Source organism: Schistocerca nitens, chromosome 4 (assembly GCF_023898315.1).
Source record: "Schistocerca nitens isolate TAMUIC-IGC-003100 chromosome 4, iqSchNite1.1, whole genome shotgun sequence".
Taxonomy (NCBI): domain Eukaryota; kingdom Metazoa; phylum Arthropoda; class Insecta; order Orthoptera; family Acrididae; genus Schistocerca; species Schistocerca nitens.
In genome coordinates, this window is record NC_064617.1 from 316,429,833 (window position 1) to 316,443,839 (window position 14,007).

Consider the following 14,007-nt stretch of genomic DNA (forward strand, 5'->3'; position numbering starts at 1 on the left):
AAATGAAGATAATCATAAAAGTTGACATAGATTTGAACAAAAAGTAATCATTATTGTCTGTGATTGAATTCACAGTTGGCCAGTTGACAGACACAGCTGAATAAGACAGCAACATCAATAACCATGTTGGAAATTTCCTGACATTCAAAACTACAAGATGCTCTTGCTAAAAAGTATCTCAGTACTGTGTTCTGGTTTTACAGGCCATCATTAATAAAAATACTAAAGGAAATAATTATCATAGTAAATATGGCTCCATTCACATAGTAAATGATATTGTTTCACTCCTGCAACTGCAGTCTTGCCCCTCCCAAAGTACCTGTGTTTTGCATAATTATCTCTCGTAAGATGACAATATATGGACTATTTAAATGCGGAGCATGAAAAGTGCTCAACAGAATTATCAGTAATGACAACTAACATAGTTTACAGCGTATGTTTATGTAACTGCATGATCCTCCTTCCTTTCCAGTGGCCATTATTCCACTTATGCTGGTTCAAGATTAGTAAAATTCTTCTTCAATTTGGCAGAGAACTGACCATACCCTATAACTTATGGGCTTTTATTAAGATGGATTCATGGCTCCCAAAGGCACTTTAAAACTACTGCTAGATCCACCTGGGGAGGAATCCATGTACCCATTCTGACTCTGTCTAGCACAATTAAACAGTCGATCCAAAATTGTTTTTCAAAGTATTTTCGAGTCTTGTACCCAAGATGGGACATGGGCAGGAGCTCAGTATTTTCCTATGTTGATGCAGAAAACTGCCTAAAAACCACACCCAGGCTGGCTGGCACACTGGTCCGTGTCGTTAGTCTGAGAAGCAGATTTGATCCTGAGCCATGCACCTCCCTGTGCCCCGTATACTTTAACACACTAGGTTATATGGGTGGGTTAACTGCATCTGGATCACCATTATGTAAATATTAGATGCTTCTACATTTCAGACTTTTTTTTCACAATGGAGTCTTTAGAAATTATGTGTGTCTGTGAATAAATGACTATCTACTTAATCTCTCATAGCCTTGAAAACTTTGTTTTTAAAAAGGAAGTACATGAATAAAGATATTTGTTTCAAAATTTAAAAAAAAAGCTAAATTAGTCCTTTTCATTACCTTTCCAACTAGTCTGTTCCCTCGTGGCATGCCAACAGCAGCACCACTGGTTCCATCCCCGGTGAAATCACCAGTAGCCACCGAATATCCAAGGTAGGAATCATCTGACTGTTTTGGACCTTCAGGGGTACTAATAACATCAGGTCGATTATATAGACTCTGTGAGTAAACCTGCCCTGAAAGAAGTCACACCTTCTGCATACTTATTTCTTTCAAGCTGAGTGAGTGAGTGCTCACAAAACATATACAAAGATTTCCTTCCACAACAATAATTACAAGATGTAACAACTACTTACAGCAATAGCACATACCAGTATTTACAATTATTCCTTCTGAATTTTGAAATTCTGATACATATCCTATTATGACTGCTGTAATGTTTGAACTAGAGAAATAAAACCTTTCACTTGGAATGTACTGAAATGTATTTATTTATAAAAGGCGTCAGATAAATAATAATGCAAACTTTGGCAGAGTCATCCTAGGAGCAACTGGGTCTTAATATGGCCACCTTGCTCCCTTTGCCCACTGCCCTTTTTCTTGCAAAAGTAACCAAGTCTTGTTTATCAATTTATGTTACTGCTGCGATCAGTGTATATGATCTGAGAAAGAGACTCATCTCTGAGAAGATTTAAGATATTCGAAATATATCATTTATTTTTCCATTTCAGATGCATAGTTATTGTTTGTGAAAAACATATGACAAAATAATAAATTTTAAATACCAACAGCAATAACACATACCAGTTTTTACAATTATTTCTTCTGAATTTTGAAATTCTGATACATATTCTATTCATACAATGAATTTGTTGACAAAGCGATTCACCGTAAGGCTAGATGGCTAATAAGAGTAAGGCAGTTACACAGCATTTTTGGGAAGCTTATTTTGAAATTGACGGAAAATGTTTCAAACAGATACTTTGGAAATATTAGCATTAAAGAAGTATGGAAATACTATGTATAAAATGTATAAAAACTATCGAGGTGGCACACTGGCAAGACACTGGGCGACACTTCAATTCACTATTCGCGCATCCATATTTAAGATTTGATGATTTCCCTCATTACGTAAGGTGAATGTTGATATGGTTCATTATAAAGAGCATGGCTAATTTCCTTCCCCATCCTGTGCTTCTGCATCATCTCTAATGACAGGATGTTAAACCCTGATCCAACTTCCTTTATAACCTATCATGGGCTATTATTCAGAAATAGGAATTTTTTAAGCCATATGTTTACATAGATTTTTCTTGTGTCGGTCCCAGAAACATATTCCAGAAATTTGTACCATTATTTATCTGACATTCTATGTTATTGAAGTTTGTATAGAATTAAGGACACTTGATGTAGTCATAATTTTTAATACATTTTACATATAATTCCATGTTACTAGTTATTTATGTTACTAAACATTAGCCATCACCTATGAAGCATTATAATGACTCTACACTGTTGTCTTTGAAACAAAGGAAAGTCAGCTGTTGACATAGCCAAGATATAGTCTCAGTGGACATAAAGATGTAACGGAAAGAACGTAGTTACAACATACGAGAATCTGTAGATGGTCATGCAAAAGTTGACCATCTGCTTATTAAATTACTGTACTCTAAAGCATCGAACTATCTTGTCAAAATTAGAACCACATTCATGAGAAGTTAATGAATGAATATGACTTTCATTGGCTATGAGTTGGCTTGTTTCCGATGTCCACATACTTAAGAAGACAACAATGCAAAACTCGATTGCAAAAATACCTTGTTTGTATCATTAAAAGCATATAGTAGGCTATCATCAAGTAAATGAAGATAAGAAGCAGCTAGGCCTTTGTGGTACACTTTCTTATCAACACCTGTAACCCTGAAAAACTACGTACAATATTTTATTTAATGTTAAGCATATTACTGTAATTTTAAGTGACACTGTCAATTATAGTTAGATTTCTTCAGTATATATCAAAATTTCTGAAAGTAAATGTTAGCTCAGGTAATCAAGGCTTCAGCAAAGTTCCCTCACATAGTGAGAAGAACCACTGAAGCTTATATGTGTATTAGCATGTTTTATTTGAATATACGATATTATTTATTGTATCAGATTTATTACTTGCCTATTTATTTTTAAATGTTACTTTTTACTTTATTTTAAGCAATATTAAGCTTACAGTTACAGCTGCTGTTAATTTGAAATTTACTTGAAAATAAATACAAAATTTAGAGTTGCGAGGAAACAAAAATACAATAGTTATGTTCCCATGAACCACAACAGATGTAATGCAGATCTTACAGATTGGCTGGTAGATGATTATACCTTTCAGACCTTCAGAAGAAAGCTTGTTACAAGTATTATGCTTATACATTTGGCTGGGGTTTCACCAACTGTTCCATATAGAACGGATTTGTTACTGATTTTGCTGTCACCAAATTATGCTGATTTTTACAAAGAATGGGATTGTGGTACTTGCACCATTAGAATCCAGTATTTACAATGGTTGCTTTGTTTGTAGCAGTTGCAGGGTTGAAGACTGAGCACTGGTGTAAGCCATCGCCAACACCTCCAGAAAGTAAGTTTATAAATTTAAATTACCTGGGGGATATGAGAAGTTGTAGACTGTATGAGACCATTTTAAAGATGCATATGCATTAACGGAGTACAGCCTTCCTATAAGGTGAAATGTGAAAAATAAATTAATTAATAAACATTAATGAAGAGGCAAACTCTGCAATACATGCCACTGCTATTTCAATCTCAATAACTCACTTCCACATGAATTCTATGAACTATAAGAAAATAGGCAAAAGTCAAACGACAGAATATGACAAGAAATGGCAGTTTGTTTCTGAAATTTGAGAAGACTTCATTTATGGTTTCAAGACAATATTAACATAAGCTGATGCATTCAATGTGTGCTTTTGGAGCCTTATCTATGATGAACCTCGGTTATGTTATTTTAATGCATTTAAATGGCAGTCATATACTGTGCCAGAATAACATTTATCTCACTTTGATACTAGTTGCAAGCATTATGACAGTAGCTGTAATTCACGATAACAGCACAGGAGGGGAAAAAATCTGTTGGGCCTACTGCAGTGGTTACATATAAACACGACGTTTCACAGATATGGACTGATAAAATTAAGATGCTTCAATAAATGGCGACACCAGAAAAGGTCATATACAATATTATCCAGAGATAATGTTTTATTTCAGAAGGACAAGGAGCTACGATAGCTATCGGCAAGACTAAAAATCTTGTCAGTTTTATTGAATGTATGTTATTTGTAACTGGGAAGAGAACAGACACAAAATAACTAATGTCTTTTAAAACTTTTTCGTATAAGAATGTTTACAGACCAACCTCTGTAGTTCTATGGTTTACTATGTATTCTCCATAAGCTTGTTTTCCTGTTTTATAAAACTTTCCCCGATCATTCATCAGGGATGTTCTGTAATACACCATGCAATGAGTGTCCATCACAGTTCTTTCAAATATTCTTCTTTCCATTCTTCTCTTCACAGTGACTTTATAATCTAAGTGGAGCATAGTTAAAGTGCTGGAGTATATCAATGTGTCCATCACTTTCAATCCACCTCCTTAAGTTTTCTTTGAAAAAAATCATTAATGAGATAATCAGAAGCTGTAATAATGATATATTCAAATTCTAGAGATTCATATGATGATCCACCTAAGGAATTTATCTGCTAAGTGGACCTACTGCAGAGAATAGACAAAGTTTTGCCCTTCTTCATTTTGGAAACCACAAGCTGGGTATTCTATCTAACATCCCTCATTTCTACAGTGAGTATCACTGCCTGCCCTTCTGTGCTGTAGATGACTAGCCTATAATATTTATAGGGACTGAGAAGACAGTAAGCATTGGATCAACTCCATCAAATGATCTGGCTGTTGAATGATGCATTCACTGACAGAGCAGCATGGTAAACAAAACTTATGAAGAAAATTATCTTTTTGACTAAAAACTTTCGCTGTAACTTTGTACCACAAGTACAATAAAAGGTTGTTAAAAATAAAATCAGCTTTGCAAAATTTGCTGGACAGCTGCAGTGTGTACTATTATCAGCAGATTTACACTGTTCATGTCCCCATTAACATAGAGAGATCTCAACTAACCATAACTTGAGTCAAGCTGTAGATTTTCTTTACTTGACAGATTATGTATTTCATTTTATGTGTAAACGGTGGCTGCTGATTTCCCTAACATTCGTGTTCCCACTATCACAGCAATACTCTTTCTTCAAAGCACACCAGTGGAAATTTTACTCTCTACTCATTCTTTATTTCATTTTTGTATATGCTAACTGCTAGATTGGGCAATGATTGAACATGTTCATATGCACTGATAAAATACATGAACTATAATGATTATTGACTGTAATGTAAGTGTGTCATCTTGAGGCGAGGTCAAATGTCTGATACTTCATACATGAATACCACAAATGCAGTTAATTGTGTGTTCGAATAAAGGATTCAGTTCTATAAATCACCTTGCAACTACTTCATATTTAGAAACAAGGTCCTCTGATCTCTGAAATCTCTAGAAAAAAGATACACAGAAAAGAGTTACAACCCCTTTCCGAAAATGCTTCAATTCCTGGTGATAAAAACCAATTAGAGCTCCATTAGAAAGCCCAACCAAGTAATTTCAGAGGGACAATATTTTTCAACTTGAAATTCCACAGTCCTAAACATTACTGAAACTTCATCTAATAAAGGACAACTTAAAACACAATCATCACATAAGCAGTGCACTTTGTTCATGAAAACTCTGTGAATGCTGTCTCACAATTTATGTTTCGAAATGTAAACTTTTTCATTCAGCTGTATGCATTACACATATTTTTTCATTGCCGTATTCATGAGGCTTCCCATTTCTACAGAAACGTAAGACAAAGTACTCAATTCAATATCTGCATTTCTCATTAAATGCTTTTGAGAAGAATCAAATTACCTATCCAGTCACTTTGGAGTTCAGATCAAGAATCTACAAGTACATCTTAACCATACTCTTCTGTCTAAATTCTGGCTATTCTTCACTGAGCTCCAAATGCCTCTCACAGATTACCCTCTATCGAAGTCTATCTAACTTATCACCCACATAATAACACATTCACTTCTGTATCAGTGAACCATATGTTCACTGGTTACCCTCCCTTCACCCATTTACTCTTTTCAGTGGCATCTCTTTGCTTAATGATGTCATTTGGCAAGAACTTTGGCTGTCAGTCACCTCCATCCTACAGCACAAAAAATTTCCTTTAATGTCATGGAAAAAGCAATTTAGTGTTAGGTTAAGCAGTGACTTGAGCTGTATCTATTATCTCCTTTTGTGGACCTTCCCAGAAATAGAAGTTTTTACTCAAGGAACATCAAAAATTTTATAATCATTACTGACAAGGACGGTTGTCCTTTATCTGAAACATTAGAATGCCCAAAACACTCAGAATTTTTCATACCATTAACCAGTATGACAATCATTATCACCTGGTTACAATAATCTTTGAGGTACAACTAATGTCTCCAAACTGCATCCCAATCACACTTAGATAACTACTCTACAAAACATTTTTTTCTAACACACATAAATGATATATTGCAACACTGCAGTTCCCTCAGGCTTCTCTTTAGTTGCGAATTTGCTGAAGAAACCAACCAGATGTTCAATAAGAGTGAAGTAAGAAAAACCACGGTGGTAACTCCTCAACATGTATCTGAATCAAATAATGGTACACAGTGTTTAAGGTGGTTGAATTATATTTAGGAGCAGCACAACAGTGCACAAGAAATATCAGTATGACTATTCATTTTGTGTTATTTGGTCAAATAATTTAATGTGAATGCTGAGACCAATTCTTAACTCAATCCATCCAACTGAGCTACTGTTCCATCTGTAAACATGCTAGCAAAACTGTAATGATAATGTTGATAATAATAATAATAATAATAATATCTGAGAAAGGAAACATAATAATAATAATAATAACAATAATAATAATAATAATAATAATAATAAACTATCTGAGGCTATTTGTGAGTTCATCAGTAATTTGACTTTATCAGTAATTTTACAATCCCCTGGCTGCATTATCAGTGCCGTGCACATTAAGTTGCATGATGGGGCTGCCATCTTTAGGTATTGCAATATGCCTAATTTTCTGTCGAGGTTGTGTCTCTTAGAGAAGCTTGTTTCTCTGTGCCTGTAGAGTCCTCTCTATCCTAAATTTTGGGGTACACTTTGTCTGGCTCCCTATTCGAGACTGCTCTAGCTTGGGTGACTGCCAGTAGCAATGTTACTGCCAGCACAGCACTTAGCTTCATCGAAGTATGCAAACCCTCCCACATGGCACTTAAGGTGCATTGCAGATGAAGGGCTGCACAAGTAGAGACATGATTAGAAATGAAGATATTAGAGCAGTACTAAATATTTTCAACATGATTGAAAAAAATTAAAAATATCATGAAGATTGGAGACACCACCTCACGAGCAAGCCAGGCCACAGAATTCCCCAGAAGGTTCTGAACTACAAGCCAAATGAGAAAAGAGATGTTGGAAGACTTTGAAAAAAATGAAAATAATTTTGTTTATGATTTCAGAACAGGCAACAGCCTATTCTTTGAAAGGAAGATGATGATGGTGATGATTGTGATAGTAATAATAATAATAATAATAATAACAGTAATAATAGCAGTAGTAAACTGCAATAATATAAAATTTATCTATAGCAAGTGAAAAGATTAGGATATTACCAACATGTTTTACATAGCAGCTAAATTGAATAAGCCATAACAACGAAATTACTGAGCCATTGTTTTTAATGCAGCACTTCTCAAAGTGTACTATGCTGAACATGCTACAAAAAGAACTGCTTAAAGAAAATTCGTAAGTCCCCCCCCCCCCCCCCCCCGCCCCAAGAAAAAAAAAAGTCAGTTTGTAAGCCTATGGTGTAATTTGATAACTCGTTACCAGTTATTGTTGGTGCCAGATTGATTGCTACACAAATGATTTTACATAACAATATCAGAAAATCATTGCTTTTAGTGTTTGGCTAAACTTGTGTTGTGCCACCAATGTGTAAAAGCTTCTTTGCACTAATTTAGGTGTGTGTATAAAATGCATTTTGGTGCATAAATAAGAGAGAAATACTGCCTTTCTTGCATAACCTTGAGGCTATTCATTATTGAGCAAGTGAAAAAAAGGTGTACCAACCACTAGTTGCTTGTGTTAAAATTTAAGTGTTTGAAGGACTATTAAAGTGCAAACAGTTCATAGTTGGAATTTTATTTTTGTCTGTATATCATACCAGTTTGTTAAGCATTAAGTCATGAACCAGCATAGTGCCAATTTGTAAGAGTTAAATAATTAATGGCTGGGTGACGGCCATAGTAATGAAAGGCTCACAATGTAAACAAGTCAGTCAACTGAAAGAGTGTCAGTGCATGAGTCAGCTGAGAGAAGTGGTAGTGCAGGGTGGGCATGGTGATATGGCAACTAAAAACTATAGACATGGAAAGAGGGCAGTTGTCTTAGAAGAGGTTTACAAGTCAAACAGAGCTACTGTTGATGGACAAAGGCAGTTTTGCCAGATCGATCTGAGTCCCATTACGAAGGTCTCTGTGAATCGGTTGTGTCAGATGATCACTGTGCAGTGTGGTGGAAGATGGTTAATCGAATAAACTGATCAAAGTGTTTGGTATAATCCTTCATATGTAACATCAATGTACAATGAATTACAGATAGTTATTATTATGAACTTAACAACATGTTTTGTCGAACCTCAAGTACCTTCATTTTGTTAAATCTGTTTTTTACTAAAGAGTAAACTTCCTCTTGTGTCATCTATAGCTTTAGTGCCAAGAGGTACCACGGTTTAGAGTAACATGCAAATAGCTTGTTATACATTACAACTTACTACACGAAACAGTTGAAGTAAAATCATTCAAAAGATGTCATTGCTGCATTGTATGGTATGTAAATGAACAAAATGCTCTAGGGACAAGGGTGGCAGTCTTATTGTTCTTTGACAGTACAATCTTTGCAAATATTGTTGCTGTGTCCTGCTACGAGTGCATGCAAGTTTGGGTGCACCGAGAGAGAGAGAGAGGGAGAGAGAGAGAGAGAGAGAGAGAGAGAGAGAGAGAGGGAGTGTGTGTGTGTGTGTGTGTGTGAGTGTGTGTGTGTGTGTGTGAATGCTTGCATGCTTGAATCAGCTGCCAATTATATCAGCACAGGCCAACCACTGGAGGTTGCCTGTGGGAGACAAGCACTCAACACTGTCTCTGCCGCACCATCTGCCAATCACTTGCACATATATATGCGTGGAGTAGCGCTGACTGACTCTCTGTATGTTCATCCAGTTGTACCACTCAAATCAGTTGTTCTGTGTCTTGTTACAAGTGAATTCATGAGAGCCATATTCGTTACTGTTCAGAGGTTTATGAATAAAGCCATATTTGTGTTACTACATGACTGGCAATGAGTTTGGAACGATATCCATGTGTGCAGTCATTAGTGTGGTTTCATCAAGTTAGTCACTATGGATGCCATGTTTACTTTGGCAGTAACTGACGCCGTGCTTACTTTGGCAGTAACCACTTTGTCAGCTTCCATTAACAGCTTTCTGTTAACAGACAGAATATTGTTCCACCGGTCCATCCACTCGTTTTTCCTCCATATGATGGCTCACCGAGGATTGGGAACCCTACAAAAAAAAACTCAGACCGTCTTTTTTGACTTTCGGTGCAGCAGACTTGAATTTGTGCAAAGCCTTCTTCCTCTTGTGGATTCCACCTAAAATGTATCAAATAGTGCATCAACTTGCCTCTTCATAAGAACTGGTAGCTCTTGCTTTTGATGACATATTCATATTTTTGTCCACCTACCATTGCAAATGAATGCATGTAATAGCTGTGCAAGTTGAATTCTACTGATGCTGCCAGAAACCAAACCTGCCATACACTGCCCGGGCACCTGAACTTCACAGCTTTAGGTGTAAGTGTTAATTCATTACTGATGTCCATAATGACTCTTACACAGTCTCTATGGTGTGTGACACAGTTATCTGTTTATCTCCGGGCAAGGAAATGTGCCAGGAGACCTCGCTCTGTGAGAACCCCATTGGCAGAAGTTTTGCAAATAGCACAATCTTTTGAAGTTTCTTGGGCAGTGGGTGACCAGATTGAAGTGTGGGGCAATGTGGCAGCAGTGTCATAAGCTTGGTCCACTATGATGACTATGAGGAAGCGGGAGTAGCTGCAGTAATTATGTCAGCCCATCGCCGAGCAGACCAAGGTCGGCCCAAGCAGCCGCGACTGCCACAGCACTATCGTTAGCATTCCTGTTTCCATCTTGTCCTTTCTGTTTTGTCCAGCATGAATCTTCAGCATGCTATAGGCACTGGGCTACTTGTAATGCTTTCCAGGAGAGAGGCCACATCGCCTCTATGTGTCGTTCGCCGAAGTTTGATCAGGATATGGACATGGACATGGACATAAACTGTGGGACTCCAATGCTTGTGACTACTCCCAAGCTGTTTATCGAGTGAAGTGTTCTTCGCCAAGTGCTCTGGCTACAGGTCAACACAAGTGCTGCAGTGATGTTACTGCATTCAAACCTATGGAGTTTGGGCTCACCGTCATTGACACCAGTCACCTGGAAGCTGGTCAGTTACAACAAACACAACATTGCACTGTTAGGACAATTTACGGCATCTACCCCTTACAAGCCAGTGGTTTGTTCCATTACATTCTTGGTGGTTGCTGATATTGGTGTTGAGAACTTGTTCGGGATGGATGCACTCCAGGTGTTTGGATTTTCTGTCACTGAAGCAGTTCATTTTGTGTCCTATCAGGCATTGGAAACACTGTGTGAATTTCTTTGAAACCCACAGCTCGGCCTCATTTAAGTCTTGCATGTCCCATTCCTGTCACTCTGAAAGATCAAGTGAAAGCAAAATCAGAGAGACTTCAGTCTCTAGGGTTAGTGCAACCTGTTATAACTAGTGAATGTCATCTCCACTGAATCTAGTTCGGAAGCCACAGGGGAAACTTCACCTCCGTGGCAATATCAGTACTACTGTCAATGCGCAGTTGATCGTGGATATGTATCCTCTCCCTTGCCAGAAGGAACTGTTGGCGAATATATCGGGTGGCCAATACTATTCTAAAATTGACTTTTTTGAAGCATATCTACAAGTTCCTGTGGACAAAGAGTCTCGGTGAGTGCTGGTTTTGAATGGTTGTTTTGGTCTCTATCAATATTTGCACCTTCTTTTTGGTGTGGCTAGCACCCCTGCTATTTTCCAATGATTTTTAGAGCTATTGATTATTGCTGTTCTCATTTGCATGAATTATCTGGATGATATTGTTGTATGGGCTCTTCCATGGCTGATCACTTGAAAAATTTGAGCACTTTGTTTTCTGTCTTACAGTCCACAGGCTTATGGTGTAACCTCGTCAAATCTCAGGTTTTTCAGCCTCCTATTGTTTATTTGGGATTCAAGGTATCGCAGGATGGGCTTCAGCATCTGCCAGACCACATCTCTGCTGTTCTGTCTATGCCTGACCCCTCACCCACGGAGGAGCCTCAGGCTTTCCCAGGTAAAATAGCCTACGACCATAAATTCCTGTTGAGGGCAACCACATTGACCCACCCATTGCATGCCTTGTTATGCAAGAATGTATCTTTTTGCTAGAGCCCAGACTGCAAATGTGCTTTTCAAATGATGAAATCCATACTACTCTTGGCCCCTTGTTTAACTATGTTTTCTCCGGACCAGATCGCAGTTTTGGCAACTGATGCCCCACACTACAGCCTCACTGTGGTCCTATCCAACCAATAGGCTGATTGTTCTGAGCAGCCTGTTACTTTTGCCTCAAAATCTCTCACTCTGGCACCACAGTGTTACTCTTAGGTAGAAAAAGAGGCTTTTGCCATAGTCTATGCTATCTGGAAATTTCATGTTTTTTTTTGTATGGCTCCAAGTTCCACCTTATACTGACCATAAACCCTTGGTTTGCTTGTTTAACACTCACACTTCTTTGCCTGACAAGGCAGCATACCACCTACAATGCTGGGCACAGTTCTTGTCTCTGTACAATTATGAAATCCATTTTTGACCTACGTCTAAGCATGCCAATGTGGATGCCTTGTCCCACCTTCCTGTGGGTCCTGATACCGATTTTGATTGTGAAGAATTGCTTTGCTTCCATCTTTATATCGAAATACAGGCTGCAGTCAATGGTTTCCCATTTACGAGCTCGCGTGTAGCAGCTGCCATTGTTGCTGACATGATTCTCTGTTAGATGGTTGTTTTTGCAACAGGGCTAGCCAGATGAATCACTATACAACTATTTTGTACAACTATTTTTCCTTACAACTGTACAACTATTTTTCCTTACAGTATCGCCCCTGTTTTTGATGGTGTTTTGCTGTTGTCCACAGAAAATCCCTCTCCCAGAGTAGTCATTCCTTCTGTGTTACAGTGTGAGGTTCTATGCCCTCTCCACATGAGCCATTGAGAGTTTCATGCACTAAACTGTTAGCTAGGGTTTGATGGCGAAATTCTCCATTTTGTTTCAGCTTGTGAGCTGAGTGCCAAATGACAGGCAGCTCCCAGAGCATCCCTGTCCCCATAGCACGCTCCCCACTGGCCATGGGAATGCATTCATGTAGACTTTGCAGGTCCCTTCTTAAATTGTCATTGGCTCTTGGTTGTGAATACATTAACCCGGTTTCCTTACATTTCCTGGTAAGGGTTGACATTGGCTGAGGTCACAATTCACATGCTGTTGAGGCTTTTGCCTTGTATCTTAGTTTCCAACAGAGACCTCCAGTTCGTTTCTCACACCTTTCAACTGCTTTGTTCCTGTCACAGAATTTGTCATGTGCTCCACCCTCAATGAGGCCTAATGATTTATGCATATGTTCAAGTCCCGGATTCTTCACCCGACAACTCCCTTCTCCATTTTCTGAGCACCTATCACTTCACACGTGTGGAGGAGTGGAGCCCGGCTGTGTTGCTTCTTGGCCAGGAGTCAGGCATGCTCCTCCACATTCTGCAGCCTGTGCCACACTTGCCACCGTCAGATTCATCCGGCCACTTTGTGCTGGGATTGCCGGTGTGGGCACAAGTGTTTGATTGCAGGCTCAAGTGGATACTGGCCACTGTTGTCTGTGTGCAGGGACGCCATCTTTGTGATGCCTGTACAGCTGATGGGCTGGTGACTTTCCACTTTGATCAGTTGAATCTCCTCCTCCCTGCCAGAAGCTACTTGTTTGTGGGTGTGACCCCTGTCACCATAGCCTGCCCCACTGCCCTCCACCTCGAGTCTGCCATTGCCTGCTGTGGAGGTGTCCCCATTCAATTGGCTGCCTCCTCTACGTACAGTGTCCTGGGGTTCCAGATTGCTGGCACTGGGTGCTAGTCCATCTCTGGCCTCAGTTCCATTGCCACAGCTTGCTGTTCTGGTTGAGCTACCTCCACCGGCCCCCTTTCCATCATTACCTTTGCTACCATCACCAGTGTGTCCAGCCCCATCTATGCAATGGGACCTGCCTGCTGATGATGTTGCAGAAATGGTAATTGCAATCTCCTCTGCAGTGATGTCGTTGGGTGCTGGCTGCATGGGCCCACTGTCCTGAAGCATGCCCGCGTCCTCATGTGTTCTGGCCCTGTGCCTGGCACATTGTCCCATCCCCTCTGTCTCCATCAGCTGCCACAGCTCCGGATCTGATGGACATGTCCCTCATCGGGCTGACGGTGTCTCATCCATTGCATGGGCACCAACTTAGCTCAAGGGAGAGGAGTGCTGTATCCTGATACTAGTGTGTGTGAGTGCGAGTGCACCAAGTGTGGTGTGACCGCTTGTCTCTGCT

General features: G+C 39.1%; 1 protein-coding gene across 2 annotated transcripts in view; it reads right to left on the reverse strand.

Moving 5' to 3' along the window:
* LOC126251737 (integrin alpha-PS2-like) overlaps positions 1-14,007 on the reverse strand; it is an 836,605-nt gene that overhangs the window by 73,456 nt on the left and 749,142 nt on the right. Inside the window, exons 7-8 of one of the 2 annotated variants that reach the window (XM_049952345.1) lie at positions 3,701-3,775; positions 1,118-1,293 (exon numbers count right to left, since the gene is read on the reverse strand). In XM_049952345.1, coding sequence (XP_049808302.1) covers positions 1,118-1,293; positions 3,701-3,775 — 251 coding nt within the window. The remainder of the gene's footprint in view (positions 1-1,117; positions 1,294-3,700; positions 3,776-14,007) is intronic. The other variant, XM_049952346.1, reaches the window with a different exon arrangement.